This window comes from Macaca thibetana, chromosome 6 (genome assembly GCF_024542745.1).
Source record: "Macaca thibetana thibetana isolate TM-01 chromosome 6, ASM2454274v1, whole genome shotgun sequence".
Taxonomy (NCBI): domain Eukaryota; kingdom Metazoa; phylum Chordata; class Mammalia; order Primates; family Cercopithecidae; genus Macaca; species Macaca thibetana.
In genome coordinates this window covers 107713241-107737455 of record NC_065583.1, presented here as the reverse complement: position 1 = coordinate 107737455, position 24215 = coordinate 107713241, and the positions used below count along the sequence as shown (strand labels likewise).

General features: G+C 38.8%; 1 protein-coding gene across 3 annotated transcripts in view; it reads left to right on the top strand.

Annotated features, from left to right (window-relative positions):
- The window catches only part of ARHGEF28 (Rho guanine nucleotide exchange factor 28), a 313178-nt gene that overhangs the window by 112779 nt on the left and 176184 nt on the right, over positions 1 to 24215 (top strand). For all 3 annotated transcript variants that reach the window (XM_050793496.1, XM_050793501.1, XM_050793497.1), the window contains exons 3-4: positions 14104 to 14251; positions 17208 to 17501. In XM_050793496.1, the coding sequence (XP_050649453.1) occupies positions 14104 to 14251; positions 17208 to 17501 (442 nt within the window). The remainder of the gene's footprint in view (positions 1 to 14103; positions 14252 to 17207; positions 17502 to 24215) is intronic.

Below are 24215 nucleotides of genomic sequence, written 5' to 3'. Positions count from 1 at the left end.
CCTTTCCTGAACTGTTACTCCTTCTCCCATTCATACAGAGACCCTTGTGCTCACTTGTGTTTGTTTAACCTCTTTTCTTCCTACTAGGCTGTGAACTCCATGAAGGAAAGAAAGGATAGGTCTCATCATCTTCATACCATCTGTACCTAACGCAGTGCCTGGCACACATCAGGTATTTGTTGAATGAAGGAAGAAGAGAAAATAATCTAAAAGAGGTCATAATATTCACAGTCCTTGAACGTGGTCATTTCTTCAAAGGACTCAATGGATACTCATGTGTAACTTCTTAAGACTTCACTGTAGAGTTAGGTGTGAGCAGATGGTCACGGAATCAATCAATGCACTGGGCTGTCTCTTGTTTTCTGCAGAGGCTTTGCTGTGGGGGATGCAGCACTGACCACAGCGGCAGGGCTTGACGGGAGTTAAGAGGGAAGCATGGGCTTGACTCCTGGTTCTTCCTGACCCTCCAGATCACTGTATAATCAGGGCATTTACCTCTCAAAGCCTCTGTTTCCTCATCTATAAAATGAGGATGATGGTTTCTACCTCATAGGCCAATTGTAAGCAATTAATGAGATAATTCACTTAGAATGGTGCTTGGTACATTCAAATGCACAGTACTGTTAATTAAAACACAAAGGGTCCTATCATGGCCATTTTTATCCTTATGTGTTCCCAAGCAACCACATTAATAAACTGGTAAATACTACTGTTTTTTCATTAACGCTTTCTCTTAGAAAATGAGAAATTTAATATTTAACGTGAGTTAATACAGTGCCTGATGTCCCTTTATACCTGAGATAGCTTCAGTAACATCTGTATGGTAGGAGTTTGATGACAGTAAAATGTCTGCCATGGTAAGGTTTGTAAACAATGTCGAATTGTATGGGACCATTGAAAGTTGGTGAGGGGAGGGAGGGAGGGAGGTAGAAGAGGGAGAAAGAAACAGTGAGGGGAAAGAAAGGATAAGGCCGGAAAAATGAGCTCCTTCCTTTTAAAGCCATGGCTGCTTCTGCCTAAAGTGGATGGGAATGAGAAAGGAGTCCCCAAGTATGCTCTCCTTTCTCCCTGCAGGGTTGTATGGAAAGATGGGTTCCCCAGAATGGGGATGTGCCATTAGCAGGATGTGAGTAGTGTGAAACCTCCCCACCCCCACTTTATGATGTGTTTCAAAGAGACACATCCAAGGTGCTTTTTGGCCCTCAGCTCTTGATCTGGATTAGATGCAGTGTTCCTTGTCAGCACCAAAGTTTAGATCCTTTTCTGCCTCCCTCTCCCCTCCTTTTTACAAACGTGTTTTCAGATTGCCATTCCTGGTGGCATGAATCTTTCTCTCTCCTGCTCATTTTTATTTGTCTATTTATTTTCCATCTTTCTCATGCTTTTCCTATTTCGACTAAGCTCCATGTTGCTTTGTTTTCCCAGCTTTCTCTGCTTTCCCCGTCTCACTCCGCAGCCCACTGCCATTGTTTTTGTTTCTCTCCCCACCGAACCCTCTTCCTTTTCCTTTCCTTTCCTTTCCTTTTTTCCTTTTTTTCCTTTTTTCCTTGCTTTGCTTTGCTTTTTTGAGATGGAGTTTTGCTCTTGTTGCCCAGCCTGGAGTGCAATGGTGCGATCTCGGCTCACTGAAACCTCTGCCTCCCAGGTTCAAGTGATTTTTCTGCCTCAGCCTCCCAAGTAGTTGGGATTACAGGTGCCCGCCACCACGTCCAGCTATTTTTTTTTTTGTATTTTTTAGTAGAGAAGGGGAGTCACCATGTTGGCCAGGCTGGTCTTGAACTGCTGACCTCAGGTGATCTGCCTGTGTCGATCTCCCAAAATGTTGGGATTACAGGCATGAGCCACCGTGCCCAGCCCCTTGTGTCCTTCTTTCCCCTCTTCTGTAGGCTCTTGGAGCCGGGGCTGACTGACTGCTAGCTGCTCCTTCCACGTGCCCTGCTTCTCTAGTTTCCACTGGGGCTTCAAGTTTTCCATGCTGTGACTGGGCTGGCTTTTTTCCTGCTTTTGCTTCGATTTGAGGAGAAGAGCAACAGGACCTGAAAGTGCTCTATAGTTTAACAAAGGTGACGGGAGCCCAGAAGAGAAGAGACACGACAAGGGAGGCTGGGGATGCTGTGAAGTGGGCGCTGAGGAACTTCAGGGAGAGTTCATTGATTCTAATCCTGACTTCTTTCCATAAAGGCTCTTCCCAGTCCCTGGGGGAGGAATAGGATTCATTTGGGGGTCAGACTGTTGCTCTTCCCCACTAGTAGCTTGGGGGAGTGGGAAAGGTATTGGATGGAAGGTGACCACCAGGGATTTCTGGTCCAAGGTTAGCTGTGTGATAGAACCTAGATCAAGGTTATGGGTCTTCAGTTTCCTGTAATGTAAGGGGTTTGGTCCCGATGAGCTCTAAGGTTTCTTTCAGATCTCTAAATTGTACATTTTTTTTTTTTTTTTTTTTTTGAGACGGAGTCTCGCTCTGTCGCCCGGGCTGGAGTGCAGTGGCCGGATCTCAGCTCACTGCAAGCTCCGCCTCCGGGGTTTACGCCATTCTCCTGCCTCAGCCTCCCGAGTAGCTGGGACTACAGGCGCCCGCCATCTCGCCCGGCTAGTTTTTTGTAATTTCTGAATCTCTGCTTTTCTTACTGAGGATTCCCAGTATCTTGCAATGAGCATTACTTGGCAGAGTATTTAGCACTTTTTTTTTTTTTTTTTCTGACAGAACTACAAGTTTATTTATTTTTATTTTTTATTATACTTTAAGTTCTAGGGTACATGTGTTACAACGTGCAGATTTGTTACATATGTATACATGTTCCATGTTGGTGTGCTGCACCCATTAACTCGTCATTTACATTAGGTATTTCCCCTAATGCTATCCCTCCCCACTCCCCCCACCCTACAACAGGCCCCAGTGTGTGATGTTCCCCTTCCTGTGTCCAAGTGTTCCCATTGTTCAATTCCCATCTATGAGTGAGAACATGTAGTATTTGGTTTTTTGTTCTTGAGATAGTTTGCTGAGAATGATGGTTTCCAGCTTCATCCATGTCCCTATGAAGGACACGAACTCATCCTTTTTTATGGCTGCATAGTATTCCATGGTGTATATGTTTAGCACTCTTATTTAAGAGTGGCCTGGTGTTATGTGTGCACATGCGTGTGTACTGCACTGAGGATAGAGGGTGGGAGGAATGTTCTCGCACAGGTGCTGGCCAGATGAGAGGGACAAGGGGAACTGTCCCCAGCTTTTATCCCTTTGTACAAAGGAGAGGACTTCCTGTGGAACACAAAGACTTGGTGGTCTATCATGAAATAAGAATGGATAGTTATGATCAGGTTATGCCCAGGGGTAATCAATCCATGGAGACTTGGGTTGTTTGTATTCCTGATAGTCTTCATTTTCGTTTGGGATGTTCAGTGCTGTTAGTTGGCCCACAATAACCTTTAGACAGCACTTGATTATAAATCTGTAGACCTCAAGTGCTAAATAATAACCATGTGATGTTACCGTCTGCATGGGTTCAAGCTGAATTTGAAGTTGATAAATTGTAGTCTTTACTGTGATGCAAATGTAAAGCTTGTTTGGGACATGAACCATAAAAAGGGCTTAGAGGAATATTTTCTTAGATCATTAGTGACTTTGGTCACTAACAGAACTTAGTTGTCTTCCCATAAGACAACAGAGGGTATCCTATAGTCCTTAGAGGGGCTTTAGAGATCTTTTCTTATTAGGTAAAAGGAAACCTTTTTTTTTTTTTATCCAAACAAGTATTATGAGGAACAATATGTAAGCTTGATAAAACTTTATTATTATAAATGTGTTCTTTAAGTTTATTGCATTTGTCAATTCAGTGGAAAAATGACAACCTGGCACTTCAGGTCCTCTCCAGTGTCTTAAAATTTGGTAAATAATAAATTTAAGTGGATGACAATCCTTTTAGATTTAATATCAATTGGAAACGTATTTCCCAAATGAAACTTAAATGGAATGTTTACGAACTCCCAACATCCTCCCATTACAACTTAGGGTTCCCCTGATCTGTTTGAAAACCGTTAATACAGAGAATAAAAATGAACTAAGCATAAATCCAAGGAACTAGAAAAACAAACCAAAGCAAAAATATAAGGGAGAAATTAAAAAACAAAGCTGGGGCTGGACACAGTGACTCACACCTATAATCCTAGCACTTCAGGAGGCTGAGGCGGGCGGATTGCTTGAGCCCAGGAGTTCTGGACCAGCCTGTGCAACAGGCAAAACCCTGTCTCTACCAAAAAATTAGCTGGGCGTGGTGGTGTGTGCCTGTAGTTCCAGCTCCTCAGGAGACTGAAGTGGAGGATCACTTGTGCCCAGGAGGCCATGGTTGTGGTGAGCTGAGATCATGCCACTGCACTCCAGTTTGAGGTAGTGAACAAGGTCCTGTCTCTAATAATAATAAGAAGAAATAAGAAATAAAGAAATAAAAAATAAAAAACAAACCTGGGGCTGGATGTGGTGGCTCATGTGTGTAATTCCAGCGCTTTGGGAGGTTGAGGTAGGAGGGTCATTTGAGGCCCAGGAGTTCAATACCAGCCTGGGAAACATAGTGAGACTTTGTTTCTCCCCTCCAAAAACAAAAACAAAAACAAAACAAAACAAAAAAACAAAAAAACAAATAATAATAAAAAAATTAACTAGATGTGGTGTGGTGGTGGTGCCTGCAGTCCTAGCTACTCAGGAGACTGAGGTGGGATGATCCCTTGAGCCTGGGAATTTGAGGCTGCTTGAGGCTGCAGTGAGCTATGATCATGCCACTGTACTCCAGCCTGGGTGATACAGTGAGAACCTATCTCAAAAAAAAAAAAAAAAAAAAAAAAGAAGGAGAAGCAAAAAACGAGCAAATAGAAACCCCACAAAATCCAAATCTGCTTATGTAGGCCCCCCAATTTTAAAATATATTGAAGCAATTAATCTAGAATTATATACCAGATATTATAGATTCTAGACACTGAAGATTAGATAGTTCTTTAAGTTCTTTAGCCTCATTCTTTCTCAGACGAAATAAGCAAAACAGAAAAACAAACAAAACACACCATCTCCTAGTAGTGCTTGTTCCTCCTAAGCTGAAGCAATCCTTGTCATCTTTGGACATCTCTGTTCCTTAGAGGGCTCTCACTGTGGAGCTGAACTCCGTCCCCTGTCCTTCCCCGTATTGTTTTGTGCTCTTCCCTTGGGGCCTGCAGAACATGTCTAATCCCATGTCTGCATGATAGACCCTCAGATATTTGCAGTGGTGACTGTTTGCCCATGACTCGTCTCTTCTTTAGCAAAACAGTCCCAGTTCCTTCAATTGTTCCTCATATGACAGCATGCTTTTTGCATCCCTTTGGCATCCTTGTCCTTTTCCTCTGAACGTGTTGTCAGCTTTGTCTATATTTGTATTAAAGTATTCCATGGCCCAGGTGTGTCTGACAGGCATAAAGCAGAGCTTGACCATACTCACTCTTAATGGAGTTACTAAATTTTCATCAATATAGGGTAGGGCAGGTTGCTCCCTCAGTGACGCTAGTGGATTATTGATTAAAATCCCAACTTGTGTCTAACTGTTAAACTGCTTCCTTCTTGGTTTATGTAGTTGATGATTTGGGGGCCAGTATAGGGCCTTTATTCCTAAAGGATTATCAGAATAATGCAAGAGTGATTACAAGTTTTCTTATACCCAAGCCAGTATATTTACCACTATGATCTGCTGCTTAAAGTGCCAGATATTTGTTTTCACTTTCTAGGAGTTCTCTGTTTCCATGGAATCTGTTAAGTTAGGGGTTTGAAAGGGAAACAAGCTAAGGGGCTTTATAAAGCCTACTTCTGGTCTTGTGAGGAATCTGGAGTCATTTGCTGACCTCTGTTATGAATTGTCTTTTACTCAGTTCTGCTGTGTTACAGAAACAAAGGCAATTTCAATTTGATAGTGGTGAATCATTCCATCAAGGATGAAAGTCATCTAGATTTTAAATTTATATATATGTGTCTGTGTGTGTATGTGTGTATATATATGTGTGTGTGTGTATGTATATATAATTTTTTATTTTTTGAGACGAGTTCTCACTCTGTCACCCAGGCTGGAGTGCAATGGCATGATCTCGGCTCACTGCAACCTCTGCCTCCTGGGTTCAAGCGGTTCTCTTTTCTCAGCCTCCTGAGTAGCTGGGATTATAGATGGGCGCCACCACGCCTGGCTAATTTTTTTGTATTTTTAGTAGAGATGGGGTTTCACCATGTTGGCCAGGCTGGTCTCAAACGCCTGACCTCAAGTGATCCACCTGCCTCGGCCTCCCAAAATGCTGGGATTACAGGCATGAGCCACTGCACCCAGCCTGTGTGTTTATATTTTTTGAATTATTGTGTTTAATGCAGAGGTTTGAATAATGGGTATCTTTTACAATTATTAATATATGCATTTAATTTATGCTAATTATTTCTTTGGGTAAGTTATTTTAATTGTGTAATTTAGATCTTTGATATCCTTGTCAATTTTTTACTTACTTGTTCTATTAGCTATTGAAACAGGCAGGCTAAAGTTATCCACTGCGATTGTGGATTTGTCTACTCTATCGGATTTGTTAACTTTTGGTTTATATCTTTTAAAGATGTGTTATTAGGGGCATACAGATGTAATATTATAATATTATCTTATTCAACTGACTCTTTTTTATGATGAAAAATTTCTTTTTCCCTAGTAATATATGTTGCTTTAAAGTCTACTTTGTCTGATATTATTTTGTCTGTGCTAGCTTTTCCTTGGTTAGTTTTGCATGGATGTCATTTTACTTTTAAGCTGTGTTATTTTTAAGGTATATCTCTTGTTGGCAGTGTACAGATATTGTTATTGTTTTTGGATTAAAAAAATCCATACTGGCAGACTTGGTGTACTATTTGGAGTAGTCTATCTACATTTAATATAATTGCTGAAATAGTTGGATTTATATCTACATATAGCTATTTGCTCTCTGCTTGGCACACATGTTTTATTTTTATGTTTTTTGTTTCTCCTGTCTTGTTTTCTTTTTGATGAATCAACTATTCTTATTATTTAAGTTTCCCCTCTATAACTCATTAGTTATGCATTCTTTTGGTGGCTACTCTCAAGTCAAAATATATATAATATATTATAAATATAGTAAAAGTACTTTTTCAGCAATTTCCTAATATGGCTACATACTTTAGTTTCATCTACCTTTTACATTATTGTTGTCACACGTTGTAGTTCTACAAATATTTTAAACTCCATGACATTATAATATTTTGTAAAACATTTTCTTATATATTACACAAAATACGTGCTTTTATAATTTTGTAAAATTGTTTATATATTTGATATATTTATTCACATATTTACCTACTCACTATTCCTCATTCTTTCCTGCATTTCCATGTTTCTGTTTGAGATCATTTCATTTCTTCTTGAATAACGTCTTCAGTATTTCTTTCAGTGCTGGTCTGTTGGCACTGAATTCTCTCAGTATTTGTCTTAAACATTTTAATTTCAGTTTCGTTTTTAAAGATATTTTTGTTAGACATGGGATTTTCTTTCACCCTTTTACAAATATTACACAATTGTCTTTTGGCTTCCATTACTTCTCTGAGTGGTTCTCCTGTCTGGTATTTTGTTACATTTTTGTCCTCATTGTTTCCATGACTTTTTATTTGTCAGCCCTTGTTATTCCTAGTTGTTTTCAGCAGGACTGTTGGCCTGTGTGGTCTATTTTATCCTATCTGGAGATGGATGCCTACTCTAAAGGCTATTTCTGAAAAAATGTCTTATAAGTCTTTTAAGTTATTTTAGTTAACCTTCCTTTAAAAAAATGGCATTGTGATACTTCCCCCTGGATTTAACCAATTTGTATTTACATGACTGGGACGATACATCTGAATAATCTTGATATTTTAAATTATATAAAAGTCAGATGCTTTTAAACATGCTTCAAATCAGTGGTTCTTCAGTTTTTTGATTCACATGTTCTTTGCGTACCCTTCTCAGAATCTGTGACTGATAGACAGACTCCTCAGATAAATGCCCAAAACTGCTGCATACATTTTCCAGAGGATTAAGGAACATTTCCCCCTCACCGTATCTGTCCGCAGATTTCAGGATGGGAACTCCTACATTAAGAACATGAAGCAAAGACTGAGTTAAATGAAAAGCTGTAGATAAGTCACTAAATATTTGCGCATTTGCTGTTTGTTCACTAACATGGTGGGGAGAAAATGTACTGAGCCTGGCACAGAAAGATGTAGATTTGATTTCTGGCTCTGCTCCTCACTAGATCTAGTATTTTCAGTGTTCTCTTTAATAAACAAGGTTCATAATAATACCTCCCAGGTATTATTGTGGGAATAAGACAAGAAAACACACAAGAAAGCACTGTATAAATTGTGATGTACTGTACACATAGATAATATGTATAAGTATATAGATATATCGATGTCTGTATTTGTAGATATGTGCACACACATATAAGAAATAATATTTGCATTTCCACACTTTCTTTTAAAGAAGTACTTCAGCTCCACACAGTAATTTGAATAAAATACTTTGTGCCCACAGTGCTTCCTTTGGTACCACGTATGCTATTGTACTTGAGAAACTGTAAAGAGGATAACCTAACTTGGAGGTTGGGGCAGAAATCAAGAAACCTAATATTACACATCTGGCTCTGAGATCCTGAGCTAGTTAGCAGTAGTACCTATATTTGTATTTACTTACCTATAAAATGGAATAATAACAATGCATCCTTTTCTTTTCTTTTAACTTTTCAAGGATCTTAGAAAGTTCAATGCACTGTGTTCTATAGGAAAGGCTCTGTATAGATTTTTTTTATTATTGTAAAGAAGACAAGTTTCAAATATTGACTACAAATCAAATTTGATAGTTCACATAGCACTATATTTTAGGATAATGGTTTTCATGGCATGTATTAGTAAACATTGATTATCAACTTATTTTTACCTTTATTATGCTTCTTTGCCTAATCATCCCATATAAAGGCTGTGTATAATACTAGAATCCATTGGAAGATAGTTTATGTCTTCCTGTCAAATAAAAAGGTGACAATTACTATTGAAAAGTATTTATTAACTTCCCATTTTTGCCTGTTACTATAAAAGCTAGAGTTCATAAACTTTTTTTGAATCTTTAGATGCCTTTGAGACTATGATGAAAGCCATAAACCTTTCCTCAGAAAATGGACATATATGCACACACAAAACCAGTTTTGCTAATAATTTTCAGAGGTTCTCAAACTGTCTGAAATCCGTATTCAGATTCTTCCCTTGGTTAAGAAACCCCACTATAAAAAGATGTATCCTTTTTTCTCATTGTCATAATTTGAGAATGCAGTATTCGTTCATTGCCCACTCATGCCGTATATTTAAGAAACCAGAGAGTTAAGGTGTTGTTCAGCAAATAGCATTGTTATGAACAAAGTGTAATTATATACAGATGCATTGTTTATAGTGAGAGGGAAGAAAGGGAAGAAGAGAGAGAAAACATGAGTACAAGAATACCCAGTGATTAGACTAATACAGCCACTCAATTACCCAGGTTATTAGAGACATTGATTAATGAAAAAATGTTTAGAACATGCAAACTAGTGTTGACAGCCATTTCCACTTTAAATACCATCTGGAAAGGAATAGGAAAGTTGGATGAGATAGTTTAAGGTGGCAAAAACATTTGCTACCTTTTTGGTTCTCTGGGAAGAAATCCACAGATGTCACAGCATGTCAGCAGAAGGCTTGGTCTTTGAAAATTATTGAGTTTTACAAGTAGAATTTCTCTAGAGGATGCTTGATGGTAAAAAATGTTAGTTTAATTTACCTGATTCTTTGTGTGCATTTACATTGAACTGTGTTTATTATGATTATAGTCAATTCAGCTCTTCTGCTCTACATTTGTGATTCCTGTTTTCCATGTGACTTGGCCTTCCAAGGTTTTATGGGAGTACTGATGAGTATTTTTTATTTGGGCATGATTGGGAAAGAGGTGATACACCTTCACTATTTGACGGGGAAAGGAAATGATTCCGACACTGATTCCAACTGGTTCACTTGGGAAACTAAAAATTTTGATTTGCCAAAGGCAAAGTTTATAGGTGAATTCGTATGTGAAACAGAAGAGGGAAGACTAAATTTATTCAAATTGAAATTTGGTTTGGCCACTAACAATGTTTGCATTATCTTGCAATAGACTTTTATAAAAGTGGGCAACAAATTTCAGTGGCAATGGAAAAAAGTGAATTAAATCAGTGAGGAACTGTTTATGATCTGTTAACACAGGAAATAATTCCAAAGATAGTTTTGGCAAGGTCGGGGTGAAAATGATCCTCTTAACCAGCACATATGGTGATAAAAGTTGATACAAAATTTTTGGAAAGAAGTTTGGCAATTTATGACAACGTGTTCATATTTTTGGAAGCATTTCTAGAATTGTATTCTAAAATAGCATCTCAAAGGATAAAAAATACTTAAAATGTTTATCAGGAGTTGTTTAAAATGTTAAAAAGTCAGAAGTACTCTTAACGAACAATAGATGAATATTTAAGTAATCATGGAATTATAGAACATCAAACGCTTGGTGGAATACAATTAAAAGGGGTGCCAAAGATTGTAACAACGTGGAAAAATATTTTTGATAGAAGAGAAGAAAGCACACCAGTATGTATTAATGTATTATGCCATGAGTATAACTGTGTAATAATTACCTGTGCATATGAATAAAGACTGGAAGATAATAGGAAAAATGAAAAAAGGTTGATAGTTTAGGATCATATCAATGCAGATGAAATCTAAATACCTTTAACTGCTGTTATTTATTAAATAATGAAAACTTTTAAACAGTCTTCTAATTTTATGCTTTTATGGATTTTTTGTTAGATATTGAATTAATTAGAAATTTAATCATTTGGTAGAATGCATGTTTTTGCTCCTAATGGATAGCTATTGTTCTAAAACCGTTTATTGAATTGTCCATTCTTTCTCTGCTGATTTGAAATGCTATCTATTATTGCATGATTTCCATGGGTACATGTGTCTGCCTCGGACTTTGCACTTGTCTGTCTCTATGCTACTATTACTCTGTTTAAATGACCCTGGTTTTATTGTATGTTTTGCTTTGTGGTAGAGCAAGCTTTGACAGTCCAAACATTCTCTCTCAACAGTATCAATTCAATTCTAGTGTATTTATTCCTCCAGATGAACTTTAGAATAAGCTTGTTGAGTTTCATTTGAAAAATGGGTTTTGACTAGAGTACACTAAACTTGTTGATTAATTTGGGGATATAATTTTGCCTAGCATGCTTCTTATTGTTTCCAGAAATTTCATTGGCATATTTGAGTGTTTTATATTTTGGAAATAGTTTATAGAAACGTGAGAACACATCTCTATTGCTTCTGTGTAGGAGCAGAGTGATTCTGATATTTATGCCAACAAATTTATTCAGGAAAGTTTCTAGTTTTCAATTGCCTGAACAAAGAATGCAATTGGATCCAGATGAGGAACTGAAAGAGGTACTCTGGAATTCTGTACATTGGAATTTTGTCTTTGTCATATATGAAATTGGTGGCCTTTTAAGAAGAGTAGCAGATTTTCAGTGGCCTCAGTGATTAGAAAGATCCCACTGTTACCCAAAAAATTGCCACCTGTGGTTGGCTATTTAAGCTGTACTTGCATATTCTTTCAACTTGCATATTCTTTCAGAAGACCGCTCTTCCTGCTGATCTCTTAAGTGCTTTATCTAAATCCATCTCCTTTGAGCTTTATCTGCGTTTTCTGAATGAAAATGTTCTTGTTATTTCATCTTCATATTTTCGTTCCTTGTCTTCCTCTCCTGCCCATCCATTTCTGTCTAATAGGGTCTCTCTGTTGGTTTCTGTATCACCCCCTCTTTTCCCATAGCATGTTTATCCAGGTCTTTCTGATGTTTTTCTGGTTACCATATAAGAGACTCTTTTTATTGCTGAATCTCTTCTGAGTGTTAGGACTTCTGGGCATCTCTCTTTAATCTCCTTAATGGGCATGTCTTATTACTCACATAACTTTTGGTTATCCTTTTACTAGCGTAAAGCATGGCATGGTTCTTGAAAGGCAGGCGTGATGAATTACAAGACTGTAATGTTCAGGGCTGTATTGCATTAGAAAGGGTTGCAATTAAACTCTCATAAGTTGTAGTCCTTGAACACCCAACCAAATATAATAGTAATATGATCATTGTTTTGAATAGATGCAGATTAGATATCCTTGTGATCTGTGAAAATTTTTGATCTGTTTATATAATTTGTTTTTTATTTTAAAAAAATCACGAACAGGTCAGGTTAGATCTGCCTGTGGATAGTTAACAGTCTTTTTAGCAACCAGGAACATGACTAAAGCAAGCTGTTCTTCCTTTTTTAGGAAATGGAATTTCGTCTGAGTTTCCTCTCTCAGTCATGTTAGACATTTGTTGTTTTTTGCTTTTCAGATCTCCTTCCTGAACTTTTTTGGAAGCTATTGTATGGTAGATTTTTCTTGGCATGTTGCTTTTCTATTGATTACGTTTATGTGTGCACATACACATGCATGCTCATATGCAGAAAAAGGGCAATTAAAACTGCCAACCAGTGACTTTTCAGAACTCCGTACTTTGTATTTATACCATTTCATAATTTCAGATAACTGTGTGTGTGATAGGTTGCAAACCACTAGAAATGCATAGCTTTTTGTTTATTGTAAAAAATTGAGATTAAATAACCATGTGGCTACTAGAAAACCCTGCACTGATTTTGTTTTTGATCCTGATTGGCTTAACTCTTAGTGTCCTGTGAAATGTCTTGCTGATATTTGTCAGAGGCAAATTGATGTTAAGGAGTCTGTGTAGGCTTTTCTCTGTTCACCTTCTCCTCTATCACAGGGTAAAGATATCTTGGCGAACAGGTTTGTTTTTGTTGGGCAAGCACACAAAAGCCCAGATGCTTCTCCACGCCGGGCCAAGCTCTGGAGGCCCTCCAAAGTGGGCGACCCTTTCCGCCTCCAGGTTTCCATTTCCCCGCCACTCCCACAGGCTGGGCAGAATGCGCTCTCTCTCTGGAGGCCCCACTTTGTATTGCTTTTTGTGTTTTGGGTAGGGAGTAGCACAAATCCTTCAAAGCCTCTGGGGTCTGGAGATGACCTGGCAGTCCCTACCATAGCTGCTGTTCCCCTGGGTGCAACACGGCTGCTATAGCCCCTCCGTAAAGCCTCAGGATGACAACATACCTAAGAGCCCCAGCCTGCTGCCCCACTTCCTTTGCCATTAGTCCTCAGAGGATGCCTCAGTGACCTGAGGTGGCAGCTCCTGTCCTTGAGACCAAGGCATTTTGCAGGGCTTTGTGCCAACCAGAAGCTCTTAAGAGAAAGTGTGAGGAAACAGCACTTGGAAACCCCTCAGAGAAGAGAAATAGCAAATGGAAATAGCATAGCAAGGGAGAGGGAGTAGTCCTATTTATTTGGCAATGTTTGTAAATATTTAAGATTCTTACAACTGACTATGGTCTAGTACAGGGTAAGGCCAGAGATAAGAATAATTATCATGAACTTTTGTACTAATAATGGCATTTTAGGTACAGGATAAAAATTAACTCAAGCCATGATGTTCAGCTGGTAGAAATTCAGAGTAAAAGACTGCTGGGTGTGGTGGCACATCCTTGTAGTCCCAGCTACCAGGGAGGCTGAAGTGAGAGGATGGCTTGTGCAGAGGAGTTTGAGACCAGCCTGGGCAACATAGTGAGACCCTGTCTCTAAAAATAATTTTTGAAAAGCAAAAGGCAATGAAGTACCACACTCCTACATCTAGTACATTTTAGAGAAAGAAAAATTCTTTCCTATGCCGTGAACTTCTTTAACTTTAAAAACAGAACAAACCAGCTCTGATACCCATACCTAATACATCAGGAAGCATCTTCCCTAATGTCAAATGTGTTGTTGTTGGAAGGAAGCACTCATGCTATTTGAACTCAACCACGTGAAGTGAATATAACAAATGACACTGTTATGGACCCAGGCCCTTTGTATTGTGCTTTCTTAGAGCCAGGACAAGGAAGTGTGACAATGCCCCGACTTATTCCTTTTTCAGGGGCAGATGACGGTCTATGCGAAGTTTGACAAAAATGTGTATCTTCCTGAAGATGCGGAGTTTTACTTTACTTATGACGGATCTCATCAGCGACATGTCATGATTGCAGAGCGCATCGAGGATAACGTTCTCCAGTCCAGCATTCCAGGTGAGGTGTCCTCTTTGTTGTGTGACTGGGAAACTGGTCTGCAAATAACTTCCCTCTAGGGATGTAGGCCAGGAAGAGAGCCAGGAAGAAAAAGAAAACAGTGCTGCAAGGTCAGGAATGTGTGTGCCTCTGTGTGTGTGTGTGTGTGTGTGTGTGTGTGTGTGTGTACATTAGGAAGAACACTCACATCTGAGATTCTTCCAGCTGTATCTGCTGCTTAATTAGGAGTCTTAACTTAGACCAGGCAGACTCATCCTATTGACTGCACCCAACTTTTATGGTTGGGTGTGCTTTGGATGCAATCAAATGGAGGAAACACTGTCTATTGAGTATCACCTCCTAATCACCGCCTATAACCTCAGACCCATTGCCAGGGTTGGCTCAGGCAGAACTGACATTGACAAAGTTTGTCTTCTCTCTTCCTCATTCTTCTGTGGGCAGCCTGGCAGTTATAGGTCTGCCTCTCCTCTGCTTGCTCCCTTTGGTCATTGGGGTTCTTTCCTTGATGCCCTGTCCATCCAGAATCTTCCTTGGGGTATCTCCAGCTCCAGAACTTTCTCTCCCCATTATCAAAATGCTTACGTTTTGAAACCTGTAATTTCCCTAGTTGTCTTCTTGATAGATGATAAATTAATGCATCCTGTTCATATATTGTGATGGGCTAATAGCCCTTCTTGATATAGTTGTTTTATATTTTTATTGGTATGTGGGTTGTGCATTTAAGGGTCATCAGGCTTTAATGGTAGAATTAAAATGTCATTACCTACAGGACAGGGAGGGCATTTTAGAATTCTTTTTTATTGATTTGGTTTTTCTTAACTGTGGGTCTTTCAGGTCCTTTTATTTTGGATCATAAAGAGACTCTTTAATTTTTCTTAGAGTTAAGATTGAGATCATTTTTAAAGCAATATGTTCCTATGTGCTTCTGTAACATATCTGCTACACGTGGAAAGAAGGTAGCCAGTGAATATGCAAACAACACAGACACAGTGAGAATTGTAGAGAAGTGCAGATACCTCTTAGCTCTCCCTGGTCTTGGTCAATGAATTAATCTGTTGTCCAATTTCTGAGACCATCGGTAATTTTAAGCACTTCTCTCTTTAGCCCAGTAATCTTCATCATTAAAAAAAAAAAAAAAACCAAAAACAAACAAAGAAACAGTCAAACCAAATTAATGGGCCAGCCATGGTGACTCACGCCTGTAATCCCAGCACTACAGGAGGCCGAGGTGGGAGGATCACCTGAGGTCAGGAGTTTGAGACCAGCCTGGCCAACGTGGGGAAACCCCATCTCTATTAAAAATATAAGATTAGCTGGGCATGGTGGCCGGTGCCTTTAGTCCCAGCTACTTGGGAGACTAAGGCAGGAGAATTGCTTGAACCTAGGAAGCGGAGGTTGCAGTGAGCTGAAATCGTGTCACTGCACTCCAGCCTGTGAGACAGAGCGAGACTCCATCTCAAAACAAAAACAAAAACAAACCTAATTCATGGCACATAGTTACTTCGGCTGTTGGTTGCTTTCCCTCTGCCCTTTTGCTCTGGCTAATGTTTTCCCTACCTTTAGTTTCACCCTCTTTTCTTGGTTTTCTCTTTTATCAAGCCCTTATAGAGAAAGGAGAAAAAATAATAACTAAAGTGCCACTCTTATTTTCAAAACTTTTAATCTTTTCCTTTACTGGCATGTGGTGGTGACTCTCCTCCTCCTTCCTTAGGAGAAAGAGAATGTAATCTTTTGTTTATATTGTGGTCTACTTAAAAGTGAGGTTTCTTGCCTTCATTTTAACAGAATCTAGAGGCAGGTCACAGCTTCTATTTCTGAACCTTGAATTTCCCTGGTGACAGCTTTACCAGGACAACCTTTCAAAAATTTGTAAGAGAGATTTATTTAATATTTACTGGGTATGTGTAGTCTGGTGGGAGGTGGGTGCATTCTGTGCCTGTACCATGAGACCACTTTTAAGAGTCAATGACAAAGTGACACTAGTTCTCTTTCAGTGAACTTAGGATGCTCTTGTTCCTTGAAGCCCTAGCTGCACAGCCTCTGGGGAAAGTCTTTGGAGAATAAGGCAGAGGAGGAATGACTTGTACCTGTTAGCCATTTGATTGGGGGCAACAGGGTGCTATGGACCAGTGGTAGCTGAATAACTCTTCTCTGTCCAGTCATGATTATCATGATCATAGTGATATGGTGCCATCAATTCCTGAAAATTCTGCCAAGGGCAGCATAAAAATGTACCTGGGTAAGAGCTTCCCAACTCTGGCAATATAAGAGAGTGGGACAAAGAAGAGGAAGAATGGAGGGAGGGACAAACAGCAGGATTTGGTGACACTCTCAGGAGAAATATTGAGAACACCTACAAGACAAGACACTTATCAGAAGAGGGGGCAGTGAACAACAACACACACACGTAGATATGTATATATATTTTCCCTTTTGTTTTCTCTTGGGTAGTCTTCACCCACCTTTACTCACATTCAAAGGAGCTCTATGAAATTAGGGCAAACTTGTGTAATTGTATGGTGCTATCTTATAAACTTATCGCTTAAATAAATATGTAAAAATATGTGACTCAGGAGTCACATATTTTTGGAATATGTGAGTGGAAAAGAGCAGAGGACTTGAAGACAAACACAAATTCAGGGGTCAGGGTAGGAGTAAAAGGTTAAAGGAATGCTGAATAGCAGTGTTTGGTAATGATAGAAGAACAGACGCTCAAATGCTCAGAGCTCATAAAGGTAAGTTTTAAAATCAGGAGTTACTGAAAGAAGATGGAGTCAGCATTAGTTTGGCCCACGTGCTTGGCAGTGTGTAAGGGTAATGGGCTGGCTTTCCTTTCCACCTTGTTCTCCCGGGGCGTGTTGTCTGCTTAAGCTGTGAGGTAGAGCTAGCACATTGGACCCCTGTGAGAGCATCTCCTACAGACTTGGGGTGAACTGTTCACTGTCTTGTTGTCCAGGCCATGGGCTTCAGGAGACGGTGACGGTATCTGTGTGCCTCTGTTCAGAAGGTTACTCTCCAGTGACCATGGGCTCCGGCTCAGTGACCTACGTGGACAACATGGCTTGCAGGCTGGCTCGTCTGCTGGTGACGCAGGCCAATCGCCTCACAGCCTGTAGCCACCAGACCCTGCTGACCCCATTTGCCTTGACGGCGGGAGCACTGCCTGCCTTGGATGAGGAGCTCGTGCTGGCTCTGACCCATCTGGAATTGCCTCTAGAGTGGACTGTGTTGGGAAGTTCTTCACTTGAAGGTGGGTCATCACCAGAAAATTCAGATATCCCCTGTGTGTGTCAAGTTCAGAATGTTCCTTATGCTATACTGTCTGTTCCCCTGGGCAGGTTTTCCTGCCCACATTTTACCTGAATCTTGCTGTGATGTGAAGGGGTTCCCTGAGGTCCTGAGCCACTCATCTCTGGGCTGGCTTATGTGACTTGTGCCAGGAGGTGTGCAATAAATGGAAAGGCCTTGTCTCAAGTGGGGAAAAGACTGTTTCTTTATGGTATGCTGTTGAGTCAGCTGCTCTGGGCTGTGGCTCCACTTCCCTTGGAAAGTTTTCTTGCTATGGGAAGAGGACATTGCTGCCCCATTTCCAAATAGGTAGGGTCACTGGACAAGAAAGCTCACGTCGCCAACTTTGTGAAACACTTAGAAGACATGTGACAACATGGGAAACATAACCAATGAATTGACATCTTTGAAAATGTCAGTGTCACCGAGAGCATTTGTGGTACATTTGTACTAGGTTTTGGAGTACTAAAGACCAAATGGACTCTGAATACCAAGTATTTGGAATCTGCATAGGAACAAGGCTATAGATGTTATATATAGGCCCATACTAGACATGAGGCTAAACTGATCAATAGATGCTTTTTAAAAATGAAAAAATAAAATCTTCTTTTGAGAGCTGGGGTCTCACTGTGTTGCTCAGGCTGAACTTGAACTTCTGACTTCAGTGATCCTTCTGCCTCAGGCTACCAAAGTGCTGGGATTATAGGCATGTGCCAACGTGTCCAGCCAATAGCTGCTTTTTATTGGTGATTACAAGTTATATATAATTTTATTGGAAATACACAGATGTTGTTTTGTAATTTATTGAATACAACACATATTGGTTTTTTTTTGTATCGTTCCTGTGTCCTTAGCTTTGTAGTCAGATGATGCTGTTTTTGAGAGTTTCTGCTTCCTGATAAATTCTAGTTGTAAGTTTCAGGTTGGCTTAAATTCGATCATGGATGAGATTAAATGCACTACTCTGGGTAAAGGGGTGGGAGTTTTATAAACAGAATTATAAGGCCGTAAGTCACAAACCAAGAGGATCTCTGTTTCTTTCCTTTAATCAGGGTCACACTAAAACTCTCCTGGGCACTTAAAGACGTCTCTTGTTTTTAAGACCTTGGATAAGGGAAGTCACAAGTCTAGTCCAGCACCGAGCCATGCCTGAATCCTGTGTGCTGCACTCTCCTGTGTGGTGGCTGATTGATACGTATGGCGTGGGCTCCCTGAGGGTGTGGGTGGTGTTTGTTCTGCTCGCTATTATCCCCAAGGACTCAGCAAAGAGATATGAAATACAAGGGGGAGTTGCAGTGATGATACTTGAAAGGTCTTTGGATACAACATTCATTCATTCATTCATTCAACAAATACTTTTTAAAATACAGTATTAATAAAATATTTTAAATAAATTATTTAATAAATGTGCTGTACATTTTAAATTTCTACAATGAGTCACAGTAGTACCTGCTTCATTAGCTGGTTTAGAGACAGGGTCCTCTTGCTCTGTTGCCCAGGCTGGAGGATGGTGGCACAATCATAACTCACTGCAACCTCAAATTCTTGGGCTTATGTGATCCTCCTGCCTCAGCTTCCCAGGTATCGAAGATTACAGGTGTGTGTCACATGCTTGGCTAATTAAATTTTTCTTTTCTTTTTTTTTAGAGACAGAGTCTTGTTGTATTTCTCAGGCTTGTCTCAAACACCTGGCCTCAAGTGAGCCTCCCACCTCAGCCTCCCCAGTAGCTGGGATTATAGGCACCTGGCTCAACAAATGTTTCTTAAACTCTTGCTATGTGCTAAGCCCTTTTATACAGGGGAATTGCAATAGTAATACTTGATCGTCTGGAGATACACCCTTTCTATCTCACATATGTAAGTGATAGATGACATGTATGATCTATATTAATATATATAGTATATATAAATTTATATATCTGTGATATATATTATCTATATCTAAATATTATATACATATAATGTTTTCTGGCTAAGAAACTTCATTTTCTTAAGTCTCTTGGATTTCTAAAAATATTTCTAACTATAATATTGGAGAGTGGCTTTTTCTGGGCAGGGGGGGCGCGGATCCATTTTGACAAAGACACAAAGGTTTCATGATTTCCCTTAAGTAAAGGAAGAGCATCACAGCCTCATGCAGGGGCAGAAGCAGGCCAGTCCCACAGCTCCTCCTCAGGCCAGCAAGTCTCAGCACAGCAGCTTGGTGTCTACAGCAGTTTAATTTGTGCCTCTGAAAAATTACAAATTGTTGAAGGTCATGGAACCTCATAACTGCACATGAATAGCTTAAACTAAGGGTCTCCACAATGGAATTCATGTTACCCACATTTTATTTATTTTTCATGCCGATATTTAGAAATACGTTAATACTCTCTAGTATTTAATCTGTGGATTGCCATAATACAAGCATACAATTTTCCATGCTGGGCATGCCTGCTCAAAGTTATTTTTGCTGGTGGAGATACATGAAAAAGTAAGTTTGGAGAACACTGAGCTAAACCCCAAATTGTCAAGGGTCATCCTATTGCCATTTTCATTACTATTTGGGTATACATTCTTGTTTGCCAAGCTTTTAGCTGTCATGGACTTTGATTTATCTATATTTTTATAACAGACAGATTTATGTCACGAGGAGGTCCTTTCTGTCCCCGCTGTCAGTATTTATACGTAATATATGTATTTTCATGAGAGAAAAATTGGAGCAGTTTCTTTTCATGGTAAAACACTTTTCTATTCTAGTGTCCTAGTTGTTAAGAATGTGTGCTGTGGAGCCAGGTTCAAATCCTGACCTTGTTACCTCCTGGCTGTGAGACCTGGGCAAGATATTTTAGTTCTGGTGCTGCACATTTTTAATTTCTACAATGAGGCATAGTAGTACCTGCTTCGTTAGCTGGTTGTGATGATTTAATTAGATAATGTATGGTAAGACCTCTAGAAGAGTATCTGAACATATTAAGTTTTCAGTAAGAGGTGATGTTGGTATGTGCATGTGAATAAATTTTCATATATAGAGTGTATTGTATGTACTTATATGTGCATAGGTAGAAAGCAGATACAATTGGTTTGGACAAATGAAGCTAAAGGCAAAGTATAAAATCCTGGCATTTAAGTAATTCTTTGCAAATTTCTAGGAGTGTTTCTAGACTTTCTCTAAAGGCAGTTTATAGTATTTGAGGTAACATTGTCTGCAGCCTAGACTTGTAGTGTAGCTTTTTTACAACATCAGTGTCAAGCGACAGGGTTAATGCTCATGTTTGAAGCTGAATTTTAATCTGAAAGTTATGACCATCTTATGAGATTTCATTCAGCCCACCATGTGTTTAAATCTCTGTGTCTGCCTTTTCACACCTCAGTTCTGTCATGTATGTATGTAGGGGCTCATATATGGATAATGGCTAAGTTTAGATTGGTAGGCCTTAACAGATGTATTTATCAGTACATTTCTGTCAAAATTATTCCACATTAAAAAACAAATTGGGCAGTTAGATGAGTAGATTGAAATATAAATTCTTCTGTGTTTTAATTTTGTACTTCAGAAATTGTATTAGATACTAGGTAGAAGGAAAACGTGGAGTTTTTATTGTATTTACTAAACTAAGTAGTTGGACATAAATTAATCATTTTATAGTTGGGAATAAACAAAAGTATTTGGTGAAGGACTAACATTGATGCCCTAGATTAACTGGATTATATTAGATTTTTACAATGCACACGTATACTCTATGGATGTATTTTGACTCATTGCCTATTCATAACCATTTGGTGGGCTTCTACTAATCTTGAGCTGTTTGGGTTTGTTTTTTGTTGTGCTTTTAATTTAATAGAGTTTTAATCTAAGCAGTTTAAAAACTCATGTGCTTATACATCTTTTTTAGTATACATATTTTATTTGTATTGCTTGTCTTGAGGTAGATAAATTGTAATAATGATGTGAGAAATAAACTGTGACATTGGACCCACTGGAAGTTATAATGTATTAGTGGCAGTGGCATCACAGGTGGAAAACAATTTCTTTCCTAGCAATTATTTCTTCCAGTACTTGTCCAAAAATTATTTTAATACTCAGTGTTCACTCTTATTAAAAATTTTTGGTGTTTATTTATTTATGATTTATTCAAATATAAATAGATCTTACCGAATGAGTATTCATTGATTTCTATAATGACTTTGTCTTGGAAGAGTGATCAAAACCCTTCTGCGACACATTACTGTATTCTTTGCATTTTGTAATAAACTTCTTATTTTTTTTTACCTTGTCAATCATTGAGAGTTATGAGGAAGGACTGGGAACCTGGAAAAAGGCCAGAGTCTGAGTGGAGCATGGATCTTGTAACAAAAAGCAGAGCCTTCTTTCAGCCCTGTGTCTTACCCGTCATTAGTCACAATGCAACTTCATTATGTGCTCGAGGAAAGGAAATATCCCAGATTTTATTTAATTTTAGACCATAAATAAAATTGGATTTCTAGTTCATAAAATTATGACCATTCCTTTTATGAAATAGCATTCATAATAGTGCCTTGTTCAGGGTCTCAGAAGCTCAAATTTGGAGTAAAGCATTGAATAGTAATGTAATTATTCAACAGAATCTCACAATTTAATTTAATTTTTTTTTTGTTTTGAGGTTTTTGCTTGTTTGTTTTTTTGGGCAGAAATCTTTTCTCAGAGATTTGTATAATTTTGACAATTAGGTTAACTGGGATAACACATTCTGATGTTTTATGTGTTGATGCTCAGATGACTTTGGAGTTGAAAGCCTCCCCGACCTTCCTGCTCCATCAAACTACCTTCCTTTACTTGTGTTCCCAGTAGCTTGACATGTCTGGCAAGCACCAAGCTTGCCAGCACCAGTGAGGGGATGCCATGTGGGTAAAGAACCCAAGGGGACCACAAGTGGCATCTGCAAAGACAGATGGCATCATTCCTGTGAACACAGTAGCTTCTCTCCTAACCTATGGAGTGGGTCGAGCTTGTCCTGATTAGGTTTTCTAATTTAAGAGAAAAATAAAGCCTAGATCCTTAAAAAAACAAAGAGGTCATATAAAGAATATTTCTCATATATGTTTACACTTACAAACAAATATATAACAGTTTGGAAGACTCAAGATATTTTTTGCCAGAGTAAATTACTATTATTTTGAAAAATGAACTTGGACTCTTCCAGTTGTCTAGGTAAAAGTAGTTCATAGGATCAAAGGTCTCCTAACAAGCAGAAGTTCTTCTGCTCATTATGGAACAGGTGGATTCTTTGTTATATCAATCATAAAAAATAACCAAACCTGTTTGTTTATTTATTTATTTATTTTGAGACGAAGCCTCACTCTGTTGCCCAGGCTGGAGTACAGTGGCATGATCTTGGCTCACTGTGACCTCTGCCTCCTGGGTTCAAATGATTCTCCTGCCTCAGCCTCCTGAGTAGCTGGGACTACAGGTGTGTGCCACTGTGCCTGGCCAATTTTTGTATTTTTAGTAGAGATGGGGTTTCACCATGTTGGCCAGGCTGGTCTCGAACTCCTGACCTCAAGTTATCCACCTGCCTCGGCCTCACAAAGTGCCAAACCTGGTTTTGTGAAGGTGCTACCATGAATTGAATCTGCAGGGAAAAAATATTAAAATATTTAACAAAACAAAGCATTGCCTGGTAGATTGCTTTGTCAAGTTTAAGAGTTAAGCTTTTCTCCTGCCTTTGTAATTGGTTCTATGAGTGAAAGAAAATTTTAAAGTAAGCCAATTGAACTTTTGGAACTCTTCTACAGGAATGTTTTGGACTTAAACACAGCTGATGTATTTAGAGGATCAGCTTCTCATTCTCATTCTGTGGGTCTATGGTTGGTTGGAGAGCTGTCCCCAAAGAAAACCAACTAGTGGAACTAGTAGAACCCATTGAGGGTGGCTTAGAGAATTTAATATTTTAATTATTTATTCCAAAAATCAGATTAAGAGTACACTCCTTAACTTGCAATAGCACCAATAGAGTTATAACAACCACAACAGATTTAAACTTGAATCCAGAAATTAGAGAAATGATTCATTAGTTGCAAGGACAAATCCAAGTACAAGTCACAGCATAATGAGTAGTAAGTTAAAGGAAATATAGAAAACCTTGTCACGGCCCACACGTGTAATGTATAGGTAAAGTAATGTGATGCTTTACTATGGAGAAGGGTCGTTAGTGTAACGCTCTGCTCTTGCCTTAATAGGGTCTTCATAAATTAGTTCCTTTTGAAGGAGAATGTTTGTTTTTCTATGCTTTACACATAATGGAAAGAAAAGGAAAAGAATTGCAGAGGCCCGAAAGACTTTAGAAGAAAGTTTATAAGAGTTAGGGTTATCTAGCAGTTCTTTTTTTTCCCCTAAATTTATTATTTTTTTAATTTCAGCAGCTTTTTGAGAAACAGTAGATGTTTGGTCCAGCAGTTCTTAAAATGTGTCTTGATTGTTTGGTGTTCACTTAAGAAGTTTAAAAAGCAGTTTTAATATTGCTTCTTATCTGCAGGAAAAGCCATTACATAGGAATTAACAGTTCATTACAAAAGAGTGGATGGGAACTACTCATTTTATGTGACAGCCACATCTTGCTTCAAGTCACATACCCTGAACTTTCTAGGCAACAAGAGAAGGGAATGTGTGGCCTAGCAATATTTGACAGAGAAAAATATCTGTTTCTCTTTCTTTGAA